General features: G+C 38.6%; 1 protein-coding gene across 1 annotated transcript in view; it reads left to right on the top strand.

Moving 5' to 3' along the window:
- Nucleotides 1-15,388, top strand: part of crebbpb (CREB binding protein b) — a 53,589-nt gene that overhangs the window by 25,013 nt on the left and 13,188 nt on the right. The window contains 12 exon segments of the mRNA XM_051885269.1: nt 1,077-1,320; nt 3,909-4,022; nt 4,954-5,187; nt 5,654-5,744; nt 7,702-7,839; nt 10,830-10,947; nt 11,036-11,204; nt 11,312-11,374; nt 12,018-12,142; nt 12,554-12,736; nt 14,010-14,330; nt 14,421-14,594. Of these exon segments, the coding sequence (XP_051741229.1) occupies nt 1,077-1,320; nt 3,909-4,022; nt 4,954-5,187; nt 5,654-5,744; nt 7,702-7,839; nt 10,830-10,947; nt 11,036-11,204; nt 11,312-11,374; nt 12,018-12,142; nt 12,554-12,736; nt 14,010-14,330; nt 14,421-14,594 (1,974 nt within the window).

The raw sequence follows: 15,388 nt of genomic DNA on the forward strand, positions 1-15,388 counted from the left end.
ATTTATTCATTCGGAGAGCTAATTGAAGTGCGCGTTTACATGCAGCAGAATATGATGTAAAAAAGTAAATAAACTGGCTGAATGAAGTCTAAAGTTGTTGTGCTTGAATATTCATATCTAAAAACCTAGACTGCACTAGCATAATGTAATTAGGTTAACAAAGTGTCTTAATTTTAATTTGCTATATTTTCTGTATTTTATATAACAAACGTTTGGGGTCAGTAAGATTTCTTGGATCAGGGATGCATTAAATTGCTCAAAAGTGACAGTAAAGATATTTAAAATGTTACAATAGATTTCTATTTCAAATAAATTGTTCATTTCTATTCATCAAAGAATCCTAAAAAAGAAAATATCAGCAAATCAGCATATTAGAATGATTTCTGAAGGATCATGTGACACTGAAGACTGGAGTAATGATGCTGAAAATTCAGCTTTGATCACAGGAATAAATTAGTTTAAAATATATTACAATAGTAAACAGTTATTTTAAATTGTAAAAAATATTTCACAATATTACTGTTTTTTTTTGTTTGTTTGTTTGTTTGTTTGTTTGTTTTTTTTATCCAAAAAATCAGCCTTGGTGAGCAGAAGAGGCATAATTTTAATTTTAAAATTAAAAAAATCTTACCAATCCCAAACTTCTGAACATATTGTATATGGTATTAAATTGTATTAATTTCTCCTATGTAAAGCATATTTACAAGTTACCTTTTAAAGCTCTAGTCTATGTAAAAGTAAACTTATTTATTATTGGTTATGGCCAGACAATTTACAAATAACAAATGTTAAAATAATTATTCTGTTTTGTTGAAGCCAAATGATTCATATTTCTTTTATATAAAACTTCTGCATTCGTGACTGCAAGTGGTGTATCGGTGCTTTTATCTTTGAAGTAAACACCACATTGCTTTGATTAAGGTGTAAAATAGATGCTTAACACCTCAGTGAATAAAATTCGCTTGCGGCTTTATTATTCAAACCAACCGAGAATATTTTGGAAGATATTTTTCTTTGTATTATAACATTTTATAACAGAAGTGGAGCTTATATCTAATTTAAACTCTTTCCTCCAGCTGCAGCAGCAGGTGCCCTCGGTGGGCATGGTCCCGGGACAGGGGGTGTCGGCGGGCCCCACGGCTGACCCGGAGAAGCGCAAACTGATCCAGCAGCAGCTGGTCCTGCTGCTTCATGCCCACAAGTGCCAGCGGCGAGAGCAGGCCAACGGCGAGGTGCGCGCCTGCGCCCTGCCCCACTGCCGCACCATGAAGAACGTCCTCAACCACATGACCCACTGCCAGGCGGGAAAATCCTGCCAAGGTGAGAGACAAAATGACACCAGTCATGTTAATATATAACTCGACTCCAGCAATTTACCCAAGCTCTGAATTTTATAGAAATCTTGGTCTGTTTCATTTCTGAGTCGATCTGAAAGTGCTTGTGTGTTCATCCAACCACATGTCTCTTTGTCCACAACCATATTTTAGTGATGACTGTACATCTTCGTGTTGTTGAACTGTCTGGCTGGCCACTCAGGCTTCATGTAAACATGGGAACTCACTCGTGGATCTTGTGGTCTCACTGTCTAAGTATGATGGAGTCTGGAACATTGAAGCCCCTTTTATTCCTTGACATGATATAATTTGTCCAGAGCATTTTCTCATGGTTTAAAAAACTAAATGCATTCAAACAAAGCTTGTTCATGAAGAATGTGATATGCCTTTCATTTATTAGTGGCTCTTGCTAAGACAAGCATGACTATTGCTAGAGGGACCTGAACCATATCTAGGGACCTTAATATAATAAGCTATTTTTTGGCATCCAATCTGGACCTATTCTGCATTTTCACAGCAGAAACTGGGATTTTTTTTTTAATGAAAATTTTTAAATGATAAGTTTGGCAAAACTGTTGCAAAACTACGTTGCTCCTGTTTTGATCAATCTCGCTGTCTACACTGGAAATGTGCAACATGACATGAATTCACCCTGTTCCTGTTCATCCAATTTGTTAAAACTTAACCAAAATGTTTTTTTTTTTTTTTTTAAGCACAAATATTATGTGCACTAATGTAATTGTTTACTTTGAACTTTGTTAATAGATAAAACAGTGAATAGAAACTTAATGGTGGGCCCCTTTGAATTGGGCCAGTAACATACCTGCAAACAAAATTCGTGCCAATCTGACATTGAAATAGGCCATTCATGCCATTCTTGCTAATCTGGAGGTCTTTTTATATGAATGTCTTTTTATATACTTCTGACTGTCTTCAGAAAAGATTTGATAGAATTTTAATTTCATCTTGCCTAAAGTAGTGTTCATAAGAGGAGCCCTGCTTTGTATACAGGGGTAACCGCTGTATTTCTGCTTTATCATAAGCGCCATTACTAACAGAGAGTGAATTTGAATTTTTTTCAGCCCGTCTGCCAATTATTCATAACACAATCACTTATTAGGCTAGGCAATATGGCACAAAAGCAAAATCTCGAGATTTTTTTTTTCTCCCCAGAACGATTGACCAATTCACGATTTTTTTTTTTTTTATATAAATGTTTAACTAGTCGACTTAACTTCACAACAATATGATTCAAGTAACATTCTCTTTATTATCCATCTGGTTAAAAAAGTTCTATTTCAAGTGCACCACACCTGAAGTGATCAACATGGTGTAAATGTAAAACAAATAACTTATTTTTTTAAATATCTTTGCAGAACAATATGCATGAAATATTAAGGCAAATGTTGTACAAACTTAACATATCCTATATTCTCAGAAATAATATGAAAATAAGAAATGCTAAATATTTCTTAGCCATAAAGTAATAGCAATAAATAACACCAGTAATAGGCTATTATTAACAGCAAATGCTTTGTAAAAACAGAAAATAACAGCACATTTCAGCCTGTCACCATCATGCAAACATGAAATATCAAACATACAGTAGTAGTTCTTGACAGGTTTTTGCATTGTTACGCTATTTTTCCTATTCTTTTTATGTTTTGTGGATGTGTTTGGCTGTTACACTCATCTTGCGTCTTTTGCAGCGTCTCACCCATGAAACAGCATTCTGAAAATGTGACGGTCAAGTTAAAAAAAGTTCAACTTGTTTAATAAGTTTGCATTTTTCCCCATTCCACTGCTCGCGTCTTTTTTTTTTTTTTTCAACTCGATAACGCATTTCTGAGTGAACAGCCGCTTAAGACTAGCGATGTGTTCTACTTTCAGAGAGCGTCACACAAGAGTGGTTAATCAAGCGCGCCATCATGTGGTTGGATCATATTCTTTTAACGGTTATCATTGCTATATTGTCTACATGTCTAATTGTAAAGTTTGCTAACATATTTTATATGTAATAATAATAAAATCGAGGCAAAACATTAAATTCAATTTAATCGGAAAAATCGCCCTGCCCTAGGCTGTAATGTGAGGTTTATCATTTTATAAAACTTTTAGTTTTTGTCAAAACTTGTATTATTTGAACTATAAAGTTGTTTAAATCATAGCTTTTGCGGTCATTTTACAGTTTTAGGATGTTACTATAGACAATGGTGTTAATTCAAAACAACATTGCTACCTGAAAAACATGCTGTTCTATTTTAATATCAGAATTTTCTGAAACTATTTCAACTGCTGAATCCAATACATTTTTAAAGAAATTCCACATTTCAACCTTTTTCACCAGTCTGTAGTTTGCAGGTATGCTGCAATAATCAACCACCTAGTAATGCAATCGCCAAGAACACCCTAACAACCTTATAGCAACACCTTTCCAACATGCATTATTCATATTTTATTCTAGTTATTGTTTTGATGATCAATATTCTTTTCTCTTTTTTCAGATTCTTTTAGGTATGTGATTTGCTCAGTAGTGTAACAAAGTTTTTCTGTTTTTTTTGTCCGTTTCCTCAGTGGCTCACTGCGCCTCCTCTAGACAGATCATCTCGCACTGGAAGAACTGCACCCGGCACGACTGCCCCGTCTGTCTGCCCCTGAAGAACGCCAGCGACAAGAGGAACCAGCAGCGTACGTCATATTCTCATTTAAAATAATTTACCTACACTGATACATTCCCTGCATCACTAAATAACTATATATTTTTGCATAAATAATATTTAATATTAAGTATTTTTAGTAGTAGTATTAGTATTCTTATTAGGGCCATTAAGATTTTTTGCAATTGAGTGTTTATTAATGCAAAAAAAAAAAAAAAAAAAAATCAGTACAGTAATGAAAATCATACTTTTTGCCCTAATGCACAAAGTTGGCCATTCTGAAAGTGGTAAAGCAAAATATTTTTTTTAATGTATAAACAGGTTTGTTACTGTACTGACTGTATGTTTGCATCTCATGCTTTGAGAGACCGGGTGCGTTTAGATGAGTGCTGCCACCTGTAGGTCATCTGTGCAGCTCGGCTGCGCTCTGAATGTGAAAGCATGAAACCAGCAGCAGATTCCGGCAGGCAGCGGGGCTGTAATCTGACACCGCGGGGGAGGGGCTCCACCCCTCGTTTTTCACAGGGGGCGGGACACAGAGAGCTCTTGCTTTCCAATTGGCCAGTCGATCGCTGACTCGTTTAAATCCCCCTGTAGTGGCAACAGAAGCACGTTCTCTCAATGTTTCTTGCAGTTCTTCTCTGTGCCACTGCTCTGTGTTTGCAAAATGGCTATTCCACTTCAGTCGCTTGCGTTTCCAGTTGAAATGGATTTACTGCTAAACTGCATATTGAAAATCATTTTTTAGTTTTACATTTTTCCTTTACATTTAGCAGGCACTTTTATCCACTGTCGTTTACAAATGAATTATTTATGAAGGCCATTATTAAGATTGTTTGTGGATGTTACATTGATTTTACCAAGGTTAAGGGTTGTTAGGGCTAATCTGAAGCAGCATCTTTTATGATATAATTTAATTTAAATATTTTAATTTAACAAATGTGTTTCTGTGGTATTTGCAGCCATGCTGAGCTCCCCTAACACTGGCATGCAGGCTCCGCTGGGCCCCGTGGGCACGAGTCAACCCGCTGCACCCGCCATCAGCAGCGGCACACACATAGACCCCAGCTCTATGCAGAGGGCGTATGCAGCACTCGGGCTCCCGTACGGGAACCAGCCGGCTCCGCAGACACAGGTCGCAGGACAGCAGCCCACGCAGACCCAGCAGCAGCAGATGCGCTCCATGACTGCATTAGGTATCAACTTCTGAAGAAATCTGAAATGTTACTTGTGATTGAGTATGTGGCGTTTGAGGAAAAGTGGAATATTGTGAACAATTCAATGTTCCATATTCATTATTAACCTTGAAAGTTGCTATCATTCTGTAACTTCATCTTACATCATTTTAAATACTTGGAGCCATTTACTAAACATGCACATAAGTGCATCAGAATTTTATATTGCATAATTACATTTTCTAAATGCGATTTATCAAAAATCTTCAAACATACACACAAGTGCATCAGGATTTTTATTGCATAATTAGATTTGCTAAATGCAGATATGTAAAGTTGAAAGACCAAAACTGGCATATAAAGTGCATCTTGGTCTATAAATGATACATTTTGTTGCATCTGGTGTCAGTATGCTTTGAAACTCCATGCTGCTCATCATGTGGTGTATTCGTGTGTAACCCTGTCTGGTTTCCCACAACATCTTCAGGCACTAACCAGATGAGCATCGGCGGTAACGGTATGGCCGATCAGACGAACCTTCACACTGATTCCTCTCTCCCCTCATCCCTCAACAGCAAGTGAGTCTTTTCACCTTTCACCCCTCACCTTTAACCTCTCACACACACTGCAGAGCCGGAAATGTTCATCTGTAGAGTTCAGCAATGTAGGAGAGCAAACAGTGTCATTGTGGAATGATTTTTTTATTTTATTTTTTTTATACAGCAGTTCTATAGCTTGTAATGTCTGAAACTTAAGGAGATATGTTTTAAAATGCATATGCCAGGATTTATTCTTTGTAAACATGATTTAATACATTTTTTGAAAAACATTTATTCTACTTTTAAAGGATTAGTTCACTTAGTTCAGAATTAAAATTTCCTGATAATTTACTCACCCCCCATGTCATTCAAGATGTTTGTCTTTCTTTCTTCAGTCAAAAAGAAATTAAGGTTTTTGAGGAAAACATTCCAGGATTTTTCTCCATATAGTGGACTTCAACAGTTACCAACAGGTTGAAGGTCCAAATTACAGTTTCAGTGCGGCTTCAAAGGGTTCTACATGATCCCAGATGAGGATTAAGGGTCTTATCTAGCGAAACGATAGACCATTTTCTAAAAAAATTTTTTACCTCTTTTTGTAAAGGCTGTTTGAATTGGTCTTTGCATGTTCACTTTGTAGACACTAGATCAGTACTTCCACCTACGTTACGCGTGACCTTTCCAACGTGATTACGTAATGCGTGGCGGATTGCAGAGCAGTGCAAGATGAGCAGTTGTGGTTAAAAAGTATATAAATGTTTAGTTTTTTTTTTTTTTTTTTTTAGAAAATGACAGATCGTTTCACTAGATAAGACCCTTATTCCTCTTCTGGGATCGTGTAGAGCCCTTTGAAGCTGCATTAAAGGGATAGTTCACCCAAAACTGAAAATTTGATGTTTATCTGCTTACCCCCAGGGCATCCAAGATGAAGGTGACTTTGTTTCTTCAGTAGAACACAAATGATGATTTTTAACTCCAACCGTTGCGGTCTGTCAGTCATATAATGCATTGAAACGGTAACACCATCTATGAGAATAAAAAAAACACGCACAAACAAATCCAAATTAAACCCTGCGGCTCGTGACGACACATTGATGTCCTAAGACACGAAATAATCAGTTTGTGTGAGAAACCGAACAGTATTTATATAATTTTTTTTTTTATCTCTAATACACCACTATGTCCAACTGCCTTGCGCATCCGGTTGGTGAGGTCTGAACGCGCTCTGACAACGGAAGTGATGTCTCGCACTCATTGAAGTATAGGCGCGAAACATCACTTCCGTTGTCAGAGCACGAACTGCAATTTGGACCTTCAACCTGTTGAACCCCAGTGAAGTCCACTATATGGAGAAAAATCCTTTAATGTTTTCCTCAAAAACCTTCATTTCTTTTTGACTGAAGAAAGAAAGACATGAACATCTTGGCTGACATGGGGGTGAGCCACTATGAATGCGCACTTGCTTTCGAATTCGATCATGCGTACTCTGTGTATAGGGAGTGGCAGTTCTGACCACACATTTTATAAGAGAAGGTATTTGTTAATGACGCTCGGGATCTGTTACACACTAAATCCTCAGCCATCGTCTTGTCAGTCATCTCTCCTTACTCTCGTCACATAAGTGAAATCTGACTCCTCCTGCACTAGTGTTGCGACTCTGCAGTTTAGTTTATAATTGATAAGTTTATAATCAGTTTATAATTGTAGCGTCTGTTGTCTAACTGAATTAAATGGTTTTTATATCTATTAAAAAAAGCAAACAACAGTTGGGGGCGGTGTCATGGTGGGCAATATAGAATTATATGTATTTGGTGTACGGCTGAACACTATGTAACACCAGTAACACCAACTACTGCAGCAAGCCTATTAATGACTCCAAACGAGAAGTCAAATGATGCAGGGTTCACCCAGTTGTGTAGAAAAATCTTGAAATAAGAATTTTTTGGGAAGTGAGGTATTGGTATCTGAAACTAATGTCGTAATCCTACTCCCACAGTCAGATGATGTCAGACGGGTCGAGCATGGGTGGGGCAGGGAACCTGCCCACAGCTGCACCGCTGTCAATGCCTGGCATGAAGAAGCCCTGGCACGAGCACGTCACTCAGGACTTGAGGAATCACCTAGTGCACAAGCTGTGAGTTGGAGAAATCATATTTCACATTCATGGTTTAAAATTAAGTTTTTCGCTCAGCAGCCAATTTGGCTGCTAAACCTTTCTAAAAGTTACCGGCGATTCAGAGCTTCTAATAGCCAAAACAAAAATATCAGATATAAACCAGATTATCAAAGTCACTGCTTAGATTTAAATATATTTATTATTAAATCCGATATTATTGTATTGCTTTCAGCTTTATGACAGTCAATCACTGTTTGTGGATACCATTCAAATAAATTAAAATGGAAATAAAAACAAAATTCTTGGTGACTTCTCTTATAATTGCCTTGAGTTTACCTGCACGTAGCAATAAAGACGCTAGGGCACTTTTTGCCCAAAAGTCTTGGACATGTGGCATTTAAAAAAAAAAAACGGGTTGAAAAAAGTGGCCTCTTAAAGTGCCCCTATTATGCTATTTGAAAGGTTCCTAATTTTGTTTTGGAGGTCTCCTACAACAGGTTTACATGCATCAAAGGTCAAAAAACACTTTAATTTTCTTATAATATGCATTGCACATCACCACATTTTTCAGTGATTCTCAAACGACTCGTCCGATGCTTCAGTGTCTCTAAATCCCTCCTTTCCGCTAGTCTGCTCTGCTCTGATTGGCCAGATGCCCCAGTTTTTTGTGATTGGTCTACCGCTTACTGCGCCTGTTAGAAACTAAACGTCCATTACCATAAAAGAAATTCAGCTACGGAGGTTTCCTAAAGCTCAGCGATTGTACACACTGTAAAGACAGTAACGATGGCTGTATCATTGACTGTATCAATAATAGTGCTAACGTTAGCCGAGCACTAACGTGAATGACTGATGTAACATTAAAGTTTATAAAACAAATCTTGTTCCATTCTTTGTCATTACTCAAAGTAGTAAGAACGACAGGTAATCTGCATTAATGGACACAGTTTTAGGTAATAGTAGGCCAACAGCTGATTAGCAGAAGTATTTCAGTAAGATGGTGATAACGTGAGTTAGCTGGAGACATACACAATAACTGTATTTTGAACACTCAGTTGAAAATATATACATTGTCCCATCTTTAATGGCGTTTTGTAAATCCCATTTAGACCTTGGGGAGATTTGAGAAGCAATCGTGAAAATGTTATTCTGTTGTATCGCTGTGGTAATTTTAACACTGACTCATCACATCCTCATCAGTTGGAATTGTGTACAAAAATAATTTGCTTTCGCAGTGCAAAAAGCAGTGTCTTCTCGACAAGTACTCAACACAAACCAGCTGCGGTGTTTGAGGGCGAGTCAAAGTAGGCGTTGTTCACGGGCAACCAGTGAAGACTGTAGACAGGCATTATGCTAATTTATTGCATTGCTACGCATGTATGTTACAGAAGTAAGGCTGGAATTACTGACTCGTTTCGGCAGTTCAGAATCGATTCTTTTTTTTTTTTTTTTTCTTTTTTTTAGGAGACAACTTTATTTATCGTGCACTTTAAAAAAATTTCAGACCTTTTACATTCACAAACAGCTATATAACACTGCATGAAAGGTAATATCTGAAAAAGCATAATAGGGGCACTTTAATTGTCTCCTAGGGCTCTGGCGGAGCGTTTACCGGTCGCACTGCAGACGGGAAGCGCCGCGCCGGGGACATCTTACAGGCAGGCTTATCGCACACCGGTCACGTCATTCTGTACTCACGTTCTCAAGTTTAAGGCAGCAGTCCGAAGCAATGAATCTATTCACAATACAGGCAAAAGTTCATTTTGTTCACAAGAATGAACAAAGTGGCGTCAATGAGTTTGAATTAAAGGATTAGTTCACTTTAAAATGAAAATTACCCCAAGCTTTACTCACCCTCAAGCCATCTTAGGTTTATATGACTTTCTTCTTTCTGATGAACACAATCTGAGTTATATTAATAAATATCCTGATGCATCCAGGCTTTATAATAGCAGTGAACAGAACCAACGAGTATGAAGCTCAAGAAAGTGCCTCCATCCATCATAAATGTACTTCACACAGCTCCGAGGGGGTTAATAAAGTCCTTCTGAAGTGAAGTGAAGTGAAGCGATGCGACCGCCTTCTATATTCAAGTTACGAAGAAAGTGTAAAACTCTTGCAATTTAAAACGCCTGCACTACGTCCTACGCCTTCCGTATTCAACTTACTTTTTTCGTAGCTAGATATTTTACTTGATAACATGTTAAATATGGATATTTTTCTTACACAAACGCATTGCTTCACTTCAGAAGGCCTTTATTAACCCCCCGGAGCCGTGTGGAGCACACATTTATGATGGATGGAAGCACTTTCTTCAGCTCATACTCATGACCCTTGTTCACTGCCATTATAAAGCTCGGATGCGTCAGGATATTTATTAATATATCTCCGATTGTGTTCATCAGAAAGAAGAAAGTCATATACACCTAGAATGGCTTGAAGGTGAGTAAATCATGGGATAATTTTCATTTTAAAGTGAACTAATCCTTTGAGTTATTTGATTAAAAACAGCTCAAATGGAAAGAGAAAGTATGATCTATATCATTTCTCTATATGAAGCATATTTATACAAGCCACAAAAACAAACCTGTTACTGAAAAATACACAAATCTCCTAGAGTGAAGTCAGTACGTACGTACATTTGTCCTAAATTATTGTATTTTATTGGAAAACTGTGAATGACGATGTGGTGCGGCATGATTTTGAGTCGCAGTTGGGCACCGCCGGTGTGCGTCATGGAAAACAATGTGTTCGAATTTTAAATAAATTTTTCTCTAAGACCCTCTTTACGCGTTTTTGTTTAGAGACAGGGCTATGACAGGGATGCCATGCAAAGTGAACATAATTTATGAATCATAACCCGCCAAATTGGCTAGTGTTTTGATATGCGTTTCCCACCACAGTGGATTTTCACCCGCATTTGGCGGGTGTTCATTTCAAACCGTGTTCAAAATCATGATTTGTCAAGGGCAATTCTCTTAACACTGTATTCTTTAACACCTGTACAGAGTTCAAGCCATATTCCCGACCCCTGACCCTGCAGCACTGAAGGACAGACGCATGGAGAATTTGGTCGCTTACGCGCGTAAGGTGGAAGGGGACATGTATGAGTCTGCCAACAGCAGGGTAAAGCGCCTGAGCTCTCTTGCTACATTTGAACCTTCCTTCAATATGGTGGCCCATGTCTCAATATCTCTTAAAATCTTGTGTTCAGGATGAGTATTACCACTTTCTGGCAGAGAAGATCTATAAGATCCAGAAGGAGCTGGAGGAGAAGAGAAAGTCCAGGCTGTCAAAGCCGCAGATGGGCGCTCAGGGTCCTCAGCAGCCTGGCCTTCCCCAGCCCAATGCTATGGGTCCTGCACAAGCCATCCGGCCACCAAGTTAGTGCCTTTGTTTTTTTTTAATGCTCTGATCTTCTGGATGTTAAATCTTCCCTGTCTGCTTTCTTGATGTGTTCAGCTGCTCGAAATATGCCTTATTTCCTCAGATGGACCTGTCCCTATGTCCAATGTGCCAAATCAGTTGATGGCCCGGATGCAGGTCCCTCAAGGTATAGATTTTCTTTCTGTGTACATGTATACACTATCGTTCAAAAGTTTGGTCAGGATTTCCTCAGGATTCTTTGATGAATAGAAAGTTCAAAACTGCATTCATTTAAAATAAAAAAAATTTGTAACATTATAAATGTCTTTACTGTCACTTTTAATCATTTTAATATGTTCTTGCTGTATAAAGTAAAAAAGTTTTAAACTGTAGTGTATATTCTTCTATATAGTCTACCTGATTCCTTTCTGCTTTGTTCTGAACTGTGTATGTTGTGTTGTAGATTCGACAGGGTTTTGCTTGTATTGAAGTCAACATGAAATCATAAATTGCTCTTATTTACAATCTTGGCACACATTCCTAGTCTTTCTGTGCTTGACTCATCTTTTTATCATCTCTTTTTATCAAAAATGCAGTAACTTGTTAAATCTCTGAAGCATAAAGATTATGGCAATAATTGCAAATAATGACAGATTTAAGAGGATTTTGACTCTGAAATGCATCATAATTCAGAAATAAAATAGGTTGTGAATGCCGATTCATGTTGACTTGGGAAGAAGAAAAGCAGTTGGGCTGGTCATACTGGTAGCGCAGGAATTACTCAAAAGCCTTAATCTCCCATTTATCACCTTTTCCATCATGCTCTGCAGGAATGGGCCAGTTCAACCCTGTGACCATGCAGAACGTGCAGATGTCCCAGTCGCCGGTGGGAGCTCCTCGGGCAGCATCCCCTATGACCCACCCCCCTCAGATGGGCATGGGTACCGTTCCATCGGTGAGCATTCCTCTACAGTGTGCTAAAACTAGTGAGCCACCCAGGTGTTACCTCAAAAACGGCTGGTTTGGAATGATCTACATAGACAGCAAGACACGACTCCCAATTGATTCCAGAAGAGTTTGCATTTCACATGTTGCTAAGCTAACAGTTTTATACTCTTGTTAGTGCGCAACAGTTAGATGCTGAAAGTAAAAATCCCATTCTTTTTCTTTATATGGGAATTGATTTTTAGCATTGACTTATAAACCTTTAATTAATGGAATATACTTTTGTTGAAGCCATCATCCATCATTTCATCTTATTTTTTAAATCTTGGTTAACAGCAAAATTGTTAGTGTTTCACAGAAAAATGAAGAAGGGCAGTAATATACTTCTGTGGCTCAATTTTAACTTCTCATGTTTTTGCAGATGGGTATGTCTCCCTCCAGGATGCCACAAGCACCATCCATGATGGCAGGCCATGCTAATAATATGGTGGGCCAGCCACCCAACCAGAACCAGTTCATGAACCAGTCGCCGTTCCCATCCTCAGCCGGGGGCATGAATGTGAATGTAAACCTGGCCCAGCAGTCGGGACAGAATGTCCCACAGGTGAGGAGTCAGAAATGTCCATTCTCCATTGGAGTTTTATTGTGTGTGGTGTTACTTGGGCATTCAAACAAGACACTTCACCACCACAAACACTTCAGCCCTGTTTCCACCTGGTATTAAAATGTGTTTTGGTCTATCGGATCACAAGTGAACGACGGAGGCACATTCCCGTTTACACCTGGTGTTTTAATCCATCTCTTTTGTCCACTTTTAACCACTTCTGTCCTGATTCTTTGAGGGGAGGGTCTAGGGGTGGGTAAATATATGGGCTTTTTCAGATCTTTCGATCTAATGGACAAAATAAGCTTGCACAATTTACATATGAGCACGACCAGAGATGTCGGAAAAACATACAGAGAGCTTTCGTTTCTGCCCTGATATCCACAAGACCACGCTGAACGCTGTGAATGTGTGTTAGAAATCAGGAATGGTGCGTTTTCCGTCTTCAAACCAAACTTGGGTCATCAGCCAACAAAGTTTAAATGCCCTCTGGCTAGCGCGCTTCCCATAACGTTTACATGTTAGGTCAGTAGGCGGAGATTAGACGGCCTTTTGTGGCTGTTCGAACACATTTGACCACATGAGCGTTTACACTACGAAAGCAATCCGGTTGAATGCGTTTTTGACTACCTCTGGAAGTGGTCAAAAGTGGACAATCTCAAAACGTTTTAGACCCCGTTTACACCTGTATTTGGTGTTGTTAATTTGTGATCCGATCTTTCTGTCATAGAGTGAAATAGTGCCCGCAAACTTTTTCAGCTGTGTTAGTTATGGAAGTATTTCTCCCATTCATTTTTCCAAGTCTGTTATAAGCCATGAACCAAACCAACCAGCTATGAGCTGAATCACATCATTAAAAATGTTTGTTTGAAGCAAAAAAGTATTTGAAAAAATGGACAAAAAGACAAAGGTGCAGTGCTTCATTGGAGTAGAATGACTCTGTAAAGAACACTCGATTTTGATTGGTGGAATTTTCTGTACAGCATCATGGGTAATGTAGTTTTTCACCAGGAATTCCACTGGCAAACACAATTCTTGCCATAATGCAAGCTGATGGTCTCAGCTAAAGCATATACCATCAATTAACAGCTTTGTAGCCCAGTAAATCTGTCTTTAAAGTTTTATAAGTTATGGTTAAAAATCTATTTTCTTATGGAGAAAATGAATGGAATTTACTTCTGGAACCGGCTGTTGCAGCCTATTGTAAATGGGGGTCCAATGTAGTTTGATTTGCTGTATTTGAGTCGCTATGCCCTCCATCTCTCCTCTGCAGCAACAGCAGAACGCTAACCTGACCCTGAATGCTGTGGGCTCTCTGGGCCCCCCGTCCGCCCTGTGCTCCACCCCTCCTCCGCCCTCCACCCCATCAGCAGCTGCTAGCCTACAGCCACTCCAGACCCAGCCTTCCACGCCGGCCTCCGCCGGAGGCCACGTTACACCCACCCACATCCCAAGCGGCTTGCCCCGCCCTCCCTCAGTCCTGGGCTCCTCCCCTGCCCCCTCCCAGCCGCTCACGCCCCTGCAGTCCCAGCCTGAGCCCCCCCTGCAGATGCAGCAGCCCACCTCTGTGCAAGCACAGCAGCCCAGCACTCCGGTGAGGATCGCCGTCAAAACACAGCCTCGTTTGCAGTTGTATGCGATGACACCCTTAACTCATGTCATTCCTCATTTGTCTATCCATTAGCTCTCTCAAATGGCTGCTAGCGTTGATAATAGAGTTCCCACACCTGCGTCTGTGGCTGAGACCCACTCCCAGCAAGCTTTGCCTGACTACCCTGCTGTTGAACCCAAAACTGAGCATCAAGACGACGAGCAGGACTTTGGCTCTGGGAAAAAGCGGCCTGATATCAAGATGGAGGTGTGATATTACTGAAGCGAATTGCCTGAAAAATGGTTCAGCAATTCTTCACTTTATTTTGGTTGTGTTTGAATTGTTTCTTGAGAGCTTTACATTACTGTTCATAAGTTTGGGTTTGGTAAGATTTTTATTTTTTATTTTTAAGAAAATTGATACTTTTATTCAGCAAGGATGCATTAAATTGATCAAAAGTGACAGTAAAGATTTTGATTTCAAATAAAAGCTTTTCTTTTGAACTTTCTATTTATTAAAGAACCTGAAAAAATGTATCACTGTTTCCACAAAAATATTAAGCAGTTTTAAGCATTGATGATAATTAGAAATGTATAATATTATCAATAATAATTCTTATAAAGATAAATGTTTCTTTAGCATCAAATCATCATATTAGAATAATTTCTGAAGGATCATGTGACACTGAAGACTGGAGTAATGATGCTGAAAATTCAGTGTTGAGATCACAAAAATAAATTACATTTTTAAAGTATATTACAATAGAGAAGTTATTTTAAATTGCATTAATATTTCTCAATGTTACTGTTTATTACTGTATTTTTGATCAAATAAATGCAGCCTTGGTGAGCAGAAAAGACTTCTCAAAAATATTAAAAAAATATTACTGACCCCAAACTTTTGAATGGTACAGTAGGTCGTGGCAATATAGATTTCGATTTTTCATCCTTTTATAGATATTCACTGTCTCTCAATGTTATATTGACTTTGTATTACTGAATTTATTCATTGAAAGTTTAAACTGATTCATTTTGCTAACTTGCAATTTTTGTTAGTTCAAA

Source organism: Ctenopharyngodon idella, chromosome 3 (genome assembly GCF_019924925.1).
Source record: "Ctenopharyngodon idella isolate HZGC_01 chromosome 3, HZGC01, whole genome shotgun sequence".
NCBI classification, from domain to species: Eukaryota; Metazoa; Chordata; class Actinopteri; order Cypriniformes; family Xenocyprididae; genus Ctenopharyngodon; species Ctenopharyngodon idella.